General features: G+C 40.9%; 1 protein-coding gene across 1 annotated transcript; it reads right to left on the bottom strand.

The window, feature by feature from the left end:
* Positions 1 to 602: 602 nt before the first annotated feature.
* Positions 603 to 13,951, bottom strand: LOC136944780 (myosin heavy chain, fast skeletal muscle-like). The gene is made up of 40 exons (XM_067238679.1): positions 13,921 to 13,951; positions 13,422 to 13,640; positions 13,031 to 13,174; positions 12,755 to 12,911; positions 12,618 to 12,645; positions 12,339 to 12,453; positions 11,863 to 11,955; positions 11,706 to 11,769; positions 11,492 to 11,590; positions 11,262 to 11,365; positions 11,047 to 11,185; positions 10,825 to 10,943; positions 10,522 to 10,671; positions 10,123 to 10,293; positions 9,622 to 9,925; positions 9,412 to 9,476; positions 9,194 to 9,281; positions 8,944 to 9,061; positions 8,740 to 8,863; positions 8,301 to 8,437; positions 7,238 to 7,493; positions 6,915 to 7,157; positions 6,651 to 6,827; positions 6,298 to 6,443; positions 5,823 to 5,913; positions 5,274 to 5,663; positions 4,866 to 4,992; positions 4,621 to 4,739; positions 4,309 to 4,505; positions 3,996 to 4,179; positions 3,638 to 3,803; positions 3,318 to 3,442; positions 2,908 to 3,216; positions 2,411 to 2,614; positions 2,182 to 2,307; positions 1,599 to 1,769; positions 1,349 to 1,453; positions 1,149 to 1,244; positions 861 to 992; positions 603 to 730 (listed from the first exon to the last, which is right to left on the bottom strand). The coding sequence occupies exons 2-40, from the start codon at positions 13,626 to 13,628 to the stop codon at positions 713 to 715; spliced, it is 5,808 nt and encodes a 1,935-aa protein (XP_067094780.1). The 5' UTR covers positions 13,629 to 13,640; positions 13,921 to 13,951; the 3' UTR covers positions 603 to 712.
* Between the last annotated feature and the right edge of the window lie 914 nt (positions 13,952 to 14,865).

The raw sequence follows: 14,865 nt of genomic DNA, 5'->3' as shown, positions 1-14,865 counted from the left end.
TTTCAACCGAACCCGAAAAAAATGCCTCTTCGCTCAATTGGATAGACCTACAACCAATCAGAGCAACATAGTATGTTAACTTTTACCGAATCCCGTAGGAAGGACGGCAAAAACATATTTTTCATCGACAAATGCGTTTCTCTGTTCCTCTTTCAAAATCAATGCGCTGTCAATGTCTTCTAAAACAGACCTGATGGCAGAATCTACACATCTCAGCTCTCCAGTGGCAGCCATGTTTGTTGAAAACAAATTCAACCCAAGCGCTCTTTGGTGACGTGGTTGATTACGTTACTGTTGATCATCTGTCCATCATCGTATAAAGCCCGCCCTGACAATTTGATTGGTCCGAACAGCTCTTGTTCGGACATAGTTTTTCCCCAACCGAGCGACCCCAGACCCAACTTCCCAACCAAATGTTGTTGTGGGCGGGGCTAAATTCGGCTGGCACCCAGGCTAACACAGGCCATGTGTTCTCAAACTAAATTTGGATGTATACATTTGTTATGTGCTTTATTGACCTGTGTAAACTTATTTCTATGTACAAAATTGTGCAACCGAAGACAACATTTCTACCTGCTACAACAAATCCACAAGCCATGACGTTTTGAAGATTGTTTCTTTTATTTTCACAACCCCTCAAAATATCACTATGTAAAACATATTTTATGAAACATAGCAATGTTTAGGCACAGGGTCTTGTTCAGGTTAGTGTCTATTCCGCTTCTTTTGCCTGATTGTAAGAAAGAAAAAAACTGGGAATTATTCTATTGAATTTTTATATTTGACAAATGTTCTGACAAAACACTGTAATGCATTTATTTCTTGTCGGAACCCTTAGTGTGACATCAGGAGATCTTTACCTTTCCAGAGTCACGACTCTTGGTTCTGAGCTTGTTGACCTGAGACTCAGCGATGTCGGCACGCTCTTCAGCCTCCTCCAGCTCATGCTGAACCTTCCTGAACTTGGACATGTGGGAGTTGGACTGCTCCTCCTTGGATAAATTCATTTTGAAAAGATTTCTTAAAAACTTGCTGCAGTCATAATTTAGACAAGAAAAATACCATTGGTAACGGCATAGAGATATACACCGAAAGCTAGGAAAGCTTTATTTTGCATAAGCAAAGCTCAAATAAGTTATTAGACTTACCGCCTCCTCAGCCTGTCTCTTGTAAGCCTTCACTTTAAGCTGCAGCTTATCCACCAGGTCCTGAAGTCTGGTTACATTCTTCTTATCCTCCTCAGTCTGATGCAGAGAGGAAATCTTAATTATTTCGAATTACACACACTGATGATTTTTTAAATATGCAGATTTTATAAATATGCTCTGTGAATGTGTTGTTATATTACCTGGTATGTCAGCTCCTTGACTCTGCGCTCATACTTGCGGACTCCCTTGACTGCATCTACACCTCTCCTCTGTTCAGCCTCAACCTCAGTCTCCAGCTCACGCACCTGGGTGGAGAACAGGAGCGCATGGTGAATCCATCACTCCCATGCTAAAAGGTCCTTATTAACAGCATTATACCGGGAAAACATGGCTTAAGAATATTTGACCTTTCTCAAGGCAACAGGGATCATTTTATATTTGCAAACTTACTCTGGACTCCAGTTTCTGGAGCTGCTTCTTGCCACCCTTCATGGCTAGGTTCTCTGCTTCATCCAGACGGTGCTGCAGGTCCTTGACTGTCACTTCAAGATTCTTCTTCATCCTCTCAAGGTGAGAGCTGGTGTCCTGCTCCTTCTTCAGCTCTTCTGCCATCATGGCCGCCTGCAACAATAGAATACAGCTTGGTTGAACTGAGGAACTGTACATACACATAGTATATTGTACCAGGTTACATGAAAAAAAAGATTTCTCAGTACATAATTATATTATCTAGACCATATACTGGTGGAATGACCCAACAAACAAAGCCTTGTGAGAACTGAACTGCATAAGAATCAGCACCATCTAACACGTTTCTGCATTCTACTTAGATGGATCAGTGGGGGTCGACACTAGAATTATGAACACAATCACTACAACATGGCCACAAGGTGGAAAGTATGCTACCATAGGGGTAGGCTACTGTATGATTATATGGTGGTTCCATATTGCTTTAATATGGCCTTAATGATGGTGTAAGTAAAGTAGTGACTTAATAGTGACTGTACTGTGATACTTAGTTAGCCAGACACACATCAGTGATGGCCTTCTTGGCCTTCTCCTCAGCATTTCTGGCCTCCTGGACAATGTCGTCCACTTCTCCCTGCACCTGAACCAGGTCAGTCTCAAGCTTCTTCTTGGTGTTCAACAGGCTGGTGTTCTGGAAGAGAGTACACTTGGATATTAGCAAAGCAAAACCTTTGCTGTGAATGTTATGTAACAATGTGTTTATGTGTATGTGTGTTTGTGTGTGCTGTCCACACCTGGGAATGCAGAAGTCCCACTCTCTCGCTGGCGTCCACCAGCTCCTGCTCGGCCACTTTGCGGCCTCTCTCTGTCTGCTCCAGACCCACTCTCAGCTCTTCAATCTCAGCCACCATCAGACCATTTCTACGTTCCACCATGGCAGCCTGTTCCTTCATGTCGTCTGCGGCCCGGACGGCATCATCCAGGTGCAACTGGGCATCCTAGAAACACCACAGAGTGTAGAGAGGAATGAGAAGATGCTGATGTGTACAATATTTCTTTAACTGCTTCAGCAGTACTGTTTGTACTGCAAGGTGTATTGTTCTTTGCAAGGATGATATTATGAATTGCCCTTCTATATACATGCACCCATGTTTTCCAAAACAAAACAAATATGATCTGAGATGGATATTTGAGCCCCCATTTTGAGTCTAGATCTGCAGTAATGGTCTGAAGTAAGTATTAATGTAGTTCACGGCAGTCTACTCATCACTGTGGTCAACATTCACAGTACCTTGAGCTGCCCCTGAACATTCCTCAGCTGCTTCTGGGACTCAGCAGCCTGGCGGTTAGCATGGCTCAGCTGGATCTCCATCTCATTCAGGTCTCCCTCCATCTTCTTCTTGATTCTCAGAGCATCATTCCTGCTGCGGACCTCAGAGTCCAGGGTGCTCTGCATGGAGTCCAGCACTCTCTGGCTGTTCCTTTTGATCTGCTCCATCTCCTCATCTTTCTCTGCCAGCTTTCTGTCCACCTCACCCTTGATCTGGTTCAGCTCCAGCTGCACACGCAGAATCTTGGACTCTTCATGCTCCAGTGTTCCCTAAATAAAGGAATGTTTTAGCAAATGTCATTCTTAATTGTGGTAATCCTTAGAATGTTTATCATTTCCACTTCATTCTGGAAATTGTGGAGAGTTTGTACCTCAGCCTCCTCCAGAGCCGTCTGGATCTCAGACTTCTCTGTCTCCACTGTCTTCCTGGCCTTCTCCAGCTCATGGATGCTTTTGCCAGTCTCTCCGATCTGCTCGGTCAGGTCAGAGATCTCCTCTGTGATTTGAAACAGAAGCTTGTTCAATTGGCAAGCTTAGTTTACTGAATCCAACACGAGTTCAACAGGAAACTGTTTTCCCCCAATTGATGGTTCTGTAAATCAACTAATGCACAGTATAATAAGATGGTGAAATAGGAACTAATTCTCTCTTTTCAATAATACAAAAGCCCCACACACTACATTTATCTCACGTTGCAAGTTCTTGTTTTCTCTCTTCAGAGTCTCAAGTTGGTCAAGAGCCTCCTCATAGGAGTTCTTCATCTTGAAGAGCTCTGTGCTTAGAGAACGAGCCTCCTTCTGAGCTCCCTCCAGCTCAGCCTGGCCCTCCTCATACTTCTGCTTCCACTCTGCAAGAACCTAGGAGGAAGCACACACAAAAGGAGCCTTAACAATTAATGTCAACATTTAAACAATGCGTTAGGCTCAAGGCACAAAAGCAGGGCACGAGCATGACAATATAGTTCTTAAGCCCCAATTGCAGATTTAGGTCCATCCATGTTCCACACTTACAATTACATCAAAACCTAAAACTGGCACAATATTTTTCACCTTGTCAAAGTTTCTCTGCTTCTTATCCAGGTTTGCAGCCAGGCCATTGGCTCTCTCAACATCAATCATGAGGTCCTCCACCTCTCCCTGCAGCCTCTGCTTGGTCTTCTCCAGAGAGGCACACTTGGAGTTGGTGGCCTCGATGGTCTCCTCAGCATCCTGGAGACGCTGAGCCAACTTCTTTCTGATGACAAAAAAAGTACACGTGCAAACTTTGAGTGGTTGACAATAACTTTATACTGGGGTACTATGAATTACTATCAACTTTGTATATTGCGAGCTTAAGGAAGACTATTGCATTTTTTGCACTTACTTGGCCTCTTCCAGCTCCTCTGTCCTCTGGATGGCATCAGTTTCATACTTGGTTCTCCACTGAGCCACCTCAGAGTTAGCCTTGGACATGCCACGTTGTAGCTCTGCCTTAGCCTCCTGTTCCTCCTCAAACTGCTCTCTCAGCAGGTCACAGTCGTGGCGGGCAGATTGGACACCATGTGCCAGTGCGTTCTTAGCCTGAGAGGAAAATAATTGAAGATGAAGTAGTAAGGGACCAAAAAGAGTATTTGCAAACCACTGTACTGTAAAAATGTCATAGTTAATCAACATAGGGCTTCTTTAGTTGTTTTACCTTGACCTCCTCCTCAACATGCCTCTTGAGCTCCTCAATCTGCTGGGTGTAGGCCTGCTTGCCTCTGGTCAACTGGGACACCAGGGCTTCCTTCTCCTCCAGCTGGCGACCAAACTCACCTGTGGGGAATTAAGGAAGCTCTTCCTTAAGTCTGATTCTCTATTATACTTGTTTTGGTTGTTTTCAATATACACCTTGTGGAACATATTTCTGCATGTAGGCCTTTGAACAGATATGTCCCGTACCGTTCTCAGTGAGGAGTCGGGCTCTCTGTCCACTGATGTCATTGACCTGGCGAACATTCTCATCGTTCTTGGTCTTGATCTCACTGAGCTGGTCCTCAAGGGTACGGCACATCTTCTCCAGATTGCCCTGTGGAACAAACATCATGTTTCAATCACATAGATAGGTTTTTTCTTTATACTGTTAAGTGTAACACAATGTTTTCCTACTGAAGTTGTGAAATCTTTAAATTGTTAAAATGTAGTAAATTATATCAAATTACAAAACGTGCCTTTAAGAGGGAATTTAGAATCAGTGAACATAAAAAGGCTTTCCACAAACCTTGGTAACCCACTCTAAAACCTTTTGCTTACTTGGTTACAGTTTTACATATATTCTATCTTCTGTTTAGGTCTATTTGTATCACTGACCTTAGCCTTAGCAACTGCCTCCATGTTAGAAGAAAGGTCATCAATCTCCATCTTGTATTCACTCTTCTCTTTCTCCAGCTTCTGTTTGACGCGCTGCAGGTTGTCGATCTGCTCTCCCAGCTCTGCCACACTGTCAGCCTGCTTCTTCCTCAGGGCTGAGGCTGTGGACTCATGCTGCAGGGTGGACTCCTCCAGGTCACGTCTCAGCTTCTGGAACTCAGCCTCTCGCTTCTTGTTCATCTCAATCTGAGCAGATGTGGCGCCTCCAGCCTCCTCCAGCCTCTCACTGATCTCCTCAAGTTCCCTGGACAGATCAGCCCTCTGCTTCTCCACCTTGGCCCTGGCAGCACGCTCAGCCTCAATCTCCTCTTCCAGCTCTTCAATACGAGCCTACAGTAGACGAAAACATTTAGCATCAAAGTCTCAAAATTCTGCCCTACGTACGAGAGGAAAAGGACTAAATAGACAAGGTGAATTTTAAAGACAAGCAAGTACAATATCATCAAGGCAAAAACAGGAAATGTTACTTGTTTAGCAACTACAGCGCACCTGGAGCTCCTTGATCTTCTTCTGCAGCTGGGCACTCAGAGACTGCTCATCCTCAACCTTGCTGAGGAGCTGGCTGGTCTCAAAGTCCTTCCTTTAGTGCACACATTAATCCATGTCAGGTTTTGGTTTTGTGTCATTGAGTTGAGATTAAATTGTAAAGCACATCCATAATTTTTCTGTTAATTATTTCAAAAGAAAAGCCTTGTTATCCCTAATGATAAAGATATTCAATTAAGTAATCCAAAGGTTATCTGATTAGTATAATTAGAAACAAAACTCAGTTTCATAGGTCTTTATTATTGCATTACTCCAAGGTGAAAAACATGAATAATCAATGTAAAAAGCATTACCTATAGATGGGGTTGAACATTGGACATCAAAATTATTATGTTGAAGTGGAAATTCAATGTAAGGATTGCTGGAGTAAATGAAATCAATATGTCAAGAATGTCTCTAAGGATTATACAATACTTACTTCTTGATCTTTTCATCAGACTGCTGCTTGTCGTTCTCCAGGTCCATTATGGACTCCTGGGCCAGTTTCAGGTCTCCCTCCAGCTTTCTCTTGCCTCTCTCCAGGTCCATACGGAGCTTCTTCTCTTGCTCCAGAGAACCTTCAAGCTAGAGGACAAAATGCATTTCTCATACTAAAGCTTTGATGTTAACAGCTATTTATTCATTATATAGTAATGTATAATATTCGTTATATTAGTCAATTGTCCTACTGAATCCCTAAAACTAATTTATTATATGAGATTAAATTCAATACCAATAGAGGCAAAGTTGGATAAAACCCCAAATTGTGCACAAAAAGTTAACTTTACTCACATCATCAACTTGCTGTTCCAGCTTGGTCTTGGCCTTGGTCAGAGTGTTGACTTTGTCCTCCTCGGCCTGCAGGTCATCCAGTGTCTGCTGGTGGGCCTCTTGCAGGGCTTTCTTCTCCTTGGTCAGCTTGGCAACACTCTCATCTTGAGATGCCATCTCCTCAGTCAGGTTTTTAACCTGCACAAGACAAAGTTACTCCAAGTGAAAACTATTGTTGGTGCTTTTGAACAAAATACTGCTTGGTTATTGGTGAGATGTTGATACCTTGTTCTCTGTGGCATGTTTCTCCTTCTCCACTTTGGCCAAGGTAAGCTCCAGATCATCAATGTCCTTCTTCAGCTCAGAGCACTCATCCTCCAGCTTCCTCTTCTTGGCGGTCAGCTCAGCATTGATCTCCTCTTCATCCTCCAGTCTTTCTGTTGTCTCTTTGAGTTTAGCCTCCAGCTGGATCTTGCTCTTGATCAGACCCTCACATCTCTCCTCAGCATCATTCAGACCTTCTGATTCCTGAGAAAATAACAGAGGTTAATTAGACTTGAATGTGGTGTGTGTGTGTGTGTGTGTGTGTGTGTGTGTGGCTCACTCACAGATGCAACTTGGAGAGCCAAGTCATTCTTCTCCTGCATGAGGGACACCATTTTCTCCTCCAGTTCCTTTTTGCGAGCCTCAGTTTTGGTAAGAGTAGCTTTACATTTCTCATAGTCCTCTTTCATGTTGGCCAGCTCCTTCTCTGTCTCAGCACTTTGCAGGAGAGGCTTGATCTTGTAGTAAACCTTCATCCATGGCCAGTGTTTCACATTCATGAATGAGCGGACATTGTACTGGATGGTGTAGATAGACTCTCTGATAATGAGAGATAGACACAGTAATTGTTTAGCTTGATACGAATTATGCAATGTAATTGCATAATTTTACCCTAGCCCCAACCCATTCCTAGCCTGGTCCTAACCAGACCCTCGTACATTTCATTTGTATAGAGGGTCTGGGATCGCTCCATTGACAAGCGTTAACTTCGTTGAAGGCGGGTACTCTGATGAAGTTTAAAACTATTGGATCTGCCCAGCGCCACTCTGATCTGCCATAACCAATCGCTAGCGTTCGCCTTAGCCAACTCCTTCACCACTACTGTAACGGAGCCACAATAAAAACTTCAATCAAACTTTTCCCGAACCCCTTGGGGAGGAGGGCCACAACATCATGACCACCAACAAAACTTAGCAAAGATTGTTTTTGCTCCGGCTTTAACTTTTGGATATTCGGCAGCAACTCCGCCGCCATTACTGAACTACAACTCAAACTAGCGAACGACATCAACGTCATCGTTCTCAGCCACTCCCTCTGTTCGCTGATTGGACCTACACAAATGTTGTTTCCAAAAACTGACTAATACACCGAAATCCCAGACCTAGTACAGAAGCAAAATCTAAATTGAGCGGAAGTACTTAGGAGGGCAGAGCCAGCCTAACCCATTCCAACATGTAAAGTCTATAATTCTTTCAAGCCCAAGATAGCCATCATTCCAAAATGACAAGTTGACATCATTATTCTAACAATAGCTTCATAGTAAAACCAAATGTATCGCTCCCTACAAACAAGATTTGAATGCAAATACTTGAATTCATATTTTTCCTGTTATCATCTCCATCTCACCTTCTCTCCATCATCTTGGTAAACTCCTTCCTCATCACGTATCCACGGGCAAGAGCCTGTGTCATGGTTACCAGACTAGCAAGCTTCTCATCTCTCATCTCCTCAAGGACACCAAGCAGACCAGCTTTGAAGAACACCTGACATACAGGTATAAAACAAAACTTAAATAAACAACATAAACACTTCTAGTGTTAACATATTGCTATCTAAGTAGAAAGCAAAGTGATGTATGATGTTAGGATCAAATAAATGCCAATGAAGTGACATTTTTCATATATAGTCATATTCTGGTCTCATATTATTAAGATTGTTGGATTGCTCTCAAAAACTTTTAACTGCATTTGGAATGTCTACCAGGTAAATAAGATATTTAATAACCTCTGTAGGTCACAAACATGAGTTGCCAGTATCCCATCGTCAATAGTGTATGGTATGTTACCTTGGTGTGTCCAAACTTGTACTCTTCATGGTTCACATCAATTGACCCAAGCAGCTTCTCAGAAGCCTTCTTGTTATCCATGAACTGGCCTTCGGGGATGACACCGGCATTCAATACTTTGTATCTGAATAGGGAGAAATTTGGTTTATTAATTGATATGTTGTCTATCTACCATATCTTTGTTGCATTTGTGTGTAACATTACCTCTGCTTGAAGTCAGCATAGAGGATTCTGCTGGGGAAGCCCTTTGTGCAAATCCTAATACCCTCCAGCACACCATTACACCTCAGCTGGTGGATAACCAGGAAGTTCTCCATGAGACCTGGATGAAACATTTAGGGTTAGCTATTTACTTTTTTGAACTTAATCATAGAAATAATAATCAAATGAATATACTCAATGTTTAAAGTAATAATGACTTCAGATTATTAATACGTAAAACAATATATTTTACCTGGAGTCTTTGACTCATTGGGGATCAGACAACGCACAAAATGAGGGTGGGTGCTCCTCAAGTTGGTCATCAGCTTACCCAAGTTCTCCTGTAAGGTTGTTATAAAGCATTGTTACTTTCAGATATTATCCAAAATAAAGCTAAAATGCTCATTAATATTAAAGTACAATCACAGCATGAAAATATCCAAAATTATATTTTTTTTAAACCTCACTCACTCTGAACTGAGAAGACACAGTCTGCATGGAACCTCCCTTCTTCTTGCCTCCTTTCTTTGTGGTATCTGTTATAGGAGTGTCAGGAGTTAGACAGCATAATAAATTAATATGTCTTGTTGTTTGAACAATACTGTTAATTCATTAACAAATCATGTTAAAATGTGTTATGTATAAACCTGTGTGTTTGTCATTTAATTCAACCATACTAACCCTCAGGTGGGGGAGCAACATAGAGCGTGGCCAACAGTTTGGTTGAGGACTTTCCATACAGCTGAATCACAGAGTCGTTCAGGGGATCCTTGTTCTTGTCCAGCCAGCCAGTGACATTGTAGTCCACTGTACCAGCATAGTGGATCAAAGAGAAGTGGGCTTCTGCTTTGCCCTTTGCTGGTTTAGGCTTCTCAAATGCCTTAGTCTTTCCAAGATGTTGGTCATACAGCTTGTTCTTGAAGGAAACGTCTGAAGCCTTGGGGAACATGCACTCCTCTTCAAGGATGGAGAAAATGCCCATTGGCTGTGAAATATAAAGTGATCAGTCAAATATACTGTGTATAAGAAGAGTGAGCCGAAACAGCAAAATTGAATTAGACATCTAATGAGCACTGTGATATGATAAGAACATGTCAGTTTATTCATACTTTATCTACATGTATGAGTAACCTTGTATCCTTGCCAGGTATGAAACATCCACAGTTTTTACAGACACCTCACCTTCTCAATAAGCTCAATGCAGGCAGCCAAGTCCATGCCAAAGTCAATGAAAGCCCAGACAATGCCCTCCTTCTTGTACTCCTCTTGCTCCAGGACGAACATGGTGTGGTTGAAGAACTGTTGCAGTTTCTCATTGGTGAAGTTGATGCACAGCTGCTCCATGCTGTTGTACTGTAGATTTGCAAAGTTTGGCAGAACTTTATTGAGTGATCCCACCATACCAAAGGTATTTTTACTTTATATGCACTTTTTGTTCCTCTAAAATCAAATCATTGAAATAGAGTAGATACTATCTGTATAGTGCAATGACACACGAAAGAAACCACTTTTGAAATTATTTATAAAAAAAAAGATAAAAAAGATATCTAATATTTCCATAATGACCAATCTCAAACTCACGTCAAAGATCTCAAAACCAGCAATGTCAAGCACACCGATGTAGTAGTTCCTTGGCTGCTTGGTGTCCAACATCTGGTTGATGCGGACGACCATCCACAAGAACATCCTCTCATAGATGGACTTAGCCAGAGCACTCACTGAATTGTTCACCTGCGTTATAATGTTAGTTAAACTTAAACATTGATTTCATTTTATGAATTGTTTTTTACCCGTAATAATTGAAAACACTATGCTAAAATGAATATTACAATCAAGCTTTATTTCTTAACAGCATATCAGTTCCAAAATGTTTTAAAGCCTTACCTGAGGCACTGTCTGACCCTTGGTCACATACTCATTGCCGACCTTCACTCTGGGGTAGCACAGGGCTTTCAGCATTTCAGCTGAGTTCAGACCCAGAAGGTAGCCAATTTTATCAGCCACTGGGGAGAGAAAGGAGGAATGAGCATCAGAGTGCAATGTTTATCACAGGAATATAGTCAAATTAATGCTATTTAGAACATCGATACAAACAATTTGGCTTACCATCCGTGCCATCTGGCTCAGCCTGCTCCTCACGCTGCTTCTGCTTAAAGTGCATGTTGCCATGGTGCATGACAGCACCGGTAAACTTGTAGATGCCTATTTTCTCTTCACCGGTGAAGCCCAATATGTCAATAGCATCCTGGAGGGGGAATGAAAGTTTACAATAAACCACCAATACAATATGATTTTCAAGTTCAACCGTTTTAGTGACTTACATCTGTGGCATCAAGCTCGACTGTGTCATCAATACTGGCCACTGTGATCTGACCCTGGCTGATCATGGGGTAGTCATAGGGGTTGGTGGTGATAAGCGACATTTCTGTGGAGACAAAACTAAAATTATGATCACCCAAGGCATTTGTACATTTTATGTAAAAGGCTGAACCCTCAATGAGTGGACAAAGGAGTAAATGCCATTCAGAACATATTCTCTGCAATGCCTCACCAACAAGCTCAGGTTTGTGGTTGGTCATCATCTGGTAGAAGATGTGGTAGCCTCTCTCATCAGGCAGCTGGAAACTTACTCTGGACTTCTCCAGCAGGTCTGTGAGAGACATAGTTGAAAGGATAGAGAACAATTTGAACATTTTAAATCTCAAGTGAATGCACACCAACATTTATTTAAAGGATCAACTGGGAAATAATCCAAACCTACTTACAGGTCTCAATGTCAGCACTTGCCAGTTTTCCATTCATGTGAAAGTGAATCCTAATGAATTTACCCTGAAAGAGTGCATAGAGAGGGCTTTTTCAACGTATCCTATTGATTTCTAAGTTAATGTAATATGTGAAAATAAATATTTTCCCTCAACTTACAAAGCGAGATGAGTTGTCATTCCTCACTGTCTTGGCATTACCATAGGACTCCAGTAGAGGATTAGCTGCAATGATCTGATCCTCAAGGGAACCCTGAAGGGAGACAAACCAGTTGGTCATTTAGACTAATCACCAATTTTCCAAATTAATTCTCTCGTCACTTCATCTTTAATCATTCACTCCTGGAACGCTTCCCCTTGACTAGGTCTAACCCTCTTTATATATTATGTTTGAACACCTTTAGTTTAATATGTTTGTTTTCAAATGTGGGGGGACAGATTTTTTTTATAACTGATGATGCAGCCGGTGACTAGAATTTTCTTAATAAAAAATGGGAGGATATATTTACAGTTTTCATGTCAAATAAAAGATACGCCCTTGAACTGTACCATGGAAATACTTTTTTGGGGGGCTGAAAACAATGATGGGTCAATAATTGATGGCATGCACTTTATATGGTGTATATAAGGTCATACCTGCATTTTGCCGGGTATTGGTTCCTTCTTCTTCTCACCTCCAGAAACAGCAATTGTGGCAAAGTACTGGATGACACGTTTGGTGTTTACAGTCTTTCCAGCACCTGATTCTCCACTAGTTTATTAGATGATCAAAATATAATTTAGTGTGCATGAACTAAAATAAGTATTGTCAAGCTTCTTAAGTCATTAATCACAAACATTTTCATATTTATATACATATAAGTATATATATAGTATAAACATAAAGTATACACTCAGTTAAAGTCTTAAACTTACGTGATTAGGACTGACTGGTTCTCCTTATCTGAAAGTAAATTGACAAATAAATGTGTCGGAAGTGATACGAGAAGCTACTAAGAATACATCCGTCCATCTATTTATGAATTCAGCCATCCATCCGTGAGTGTCCATACCAGTCAACATGAACTGATAGGCGTTGTCAGAGACGGAGAAGATGTGGGGTGGAGCCTCCATACGCTTCTTCCCTCTGTAGGCGTTAACCACTTCCATGTCATATACAGGGAGCCACTTGTAGGGGTTCACCGTGGCACAGAAGAGCCCAGAGTAGGTCTGCATATGAGCAGAGAGTAAAGGGAAATATTGCTATTAAAGTTCAAGTCTACATTTTCTGAGGGTGTCATTTGCTTCCTTAAGGTGGCTCACATTATACATATGTGTAGTTTTCTTACGTAAATCATCCATGCGGCATAACGCTCTTTGAGGTTATACAGGACAGTAGCTTCACTGAGGTATGTCATCATGGCCATGTCCTCAATCTTATCATATTTAGGAGGGTTCATCTGCAAGATTTCCTCTTCTTTGAAAGTTTTAACCTGAAAGATTATGTCAATTACATGCATGAAGCCTACACTAATTGAATAATGTATACATTTTTCAAGTGAATTTCAATCATATTTCATATTTTAACAGCTTAAACAGCTTAACCATTGTGCTGCGAAGGCAGCACTGTTGCAATACGACGGTGGGTCACAATGGGTCAGAATGACCCGAAGATAACACAAGGGTTAAACAGCTTAAATGTGTCAGTTCCATTTCATTCCATGCTAAGTATCCTCTTACCTCCTCAGTGCTAAGGATTTTCACATCACATTTTGCGCCATCCCTCTTAACAACCAGACCCTTGAGGTACAACTCTTTGACATCGGGTATATAGCAGGCATTCTTAGAATCAAATGGTGCAGCCTGGGCCTCAAGCCTCTCCCTCTCAGATTTACGAAGGTAAATGGCGGCCTTGCCATATTGGGCCATCTCCGCGTCCGTACTCATGGTGCCGGCTCACTGGGGAAAAAATATATCACTGTTACAAAATCTAATCCTTCTTTTGATTTAAATTATGTTCCCTTTTTAATTAATTCATAATTATCCTGTTGGCCTGAAAGTATAAATGATGAGTGCATTTACTGTATATTACTGTGAAGTAAGTAGGCCTCAGAAGCCTACAATAGGTGTACATTAAATCTTAAAAAAATCATTTTATACAATTACAATAGTAGATATACTGATGGTGCTTGAGCTTTGAGCTGTATACATTTATATGAAGCATCAAACTGTGTCTCACCTGTTTTTCCCCTCCCAGATGAAATTGACTCTTAGTTGGTGCTGTAAAATATGTTTGTTTTTTGAGTAATTTATCCGAAATAAAACAACCAGAACAACATATACAATATTTACATGTCATTGCTATACCTCCCATCACATTTGAGTGTTACATAGTAGGGATGTACCGATAAGAAAATGATTGGCCAACACTGTAAGCCGATATTCAGGTAACAAAATTGACAGATGCCGATATTTTGACTTTACTCTACATTTCTACAAAGTCAGAACATTTTATAAACATTGTCCTTCTGATGAGGCCTTTAATTACTGCTCACTTTAATTTGGGTTAATTATAAATTATTTGTTCATATATTTGATTAAGAAAAAATTTATACCCCATTCAGACATAGGACAAATGACCACAAATGTGATATGGTATACACATTTGATGGACACTGACACGTGAAAAAAAAAAAAAACGTAGCCTATTGTAGAAATATCATGGTGTCTTTTCAAACATCACAATTGGTCGCAAGTAATCTGCCATTTTAAAGTAGTCAGCAGATATAAACATTATTTTTTTGTGTGGCCAAAACCAATGAATGGAAAATGAATCAGTGCATCCCTGCTACACAACAAACATGATTTACTGTAAATGTTAAATATCGTTCAAGAACAAAAACATAGTTTTCAACATCCAATATCTTATAGTAAACCAAAGTTTGTCATGCCAAAATAGTATTTCAGTTATGAGACAAAAACGTTGTATCACATTGTCTGTCTTTACATTCAAAACTCAATCTTACATGTTTGTCCACAATAGTTGACTCATTTTTCTTGGATATGTGCAAGGCAAACCTACTTATCACGTAATAAGCGTTATGAGTTTTATCTATGTGCCTGATCTCAATAAAAAGGATGTGAAAATAACAAGTATCTTACCCCACAGGTGGAAGTTGTCTGT

Source organism: Osmerus mordax, chromosome 6, assembly GCF_038355195.1.
Source record: "Osmerus mordax isolate fOsmMor3 chromosome 6, fOsmMor3.pri, whole genome shotgun sequence".
Taxonomy (NCBI): Eukaryota; Metazoa; Chordata; class Actinopteri; order Osmeriformes; family Osmeridae; genus Osmerus; species Osmerus mordax.
The sequence above is the reverse complement of the archived record's forward strand: the minus strand, read 5'-3'. Positions and strand labels throughout refer to the sequence as shown.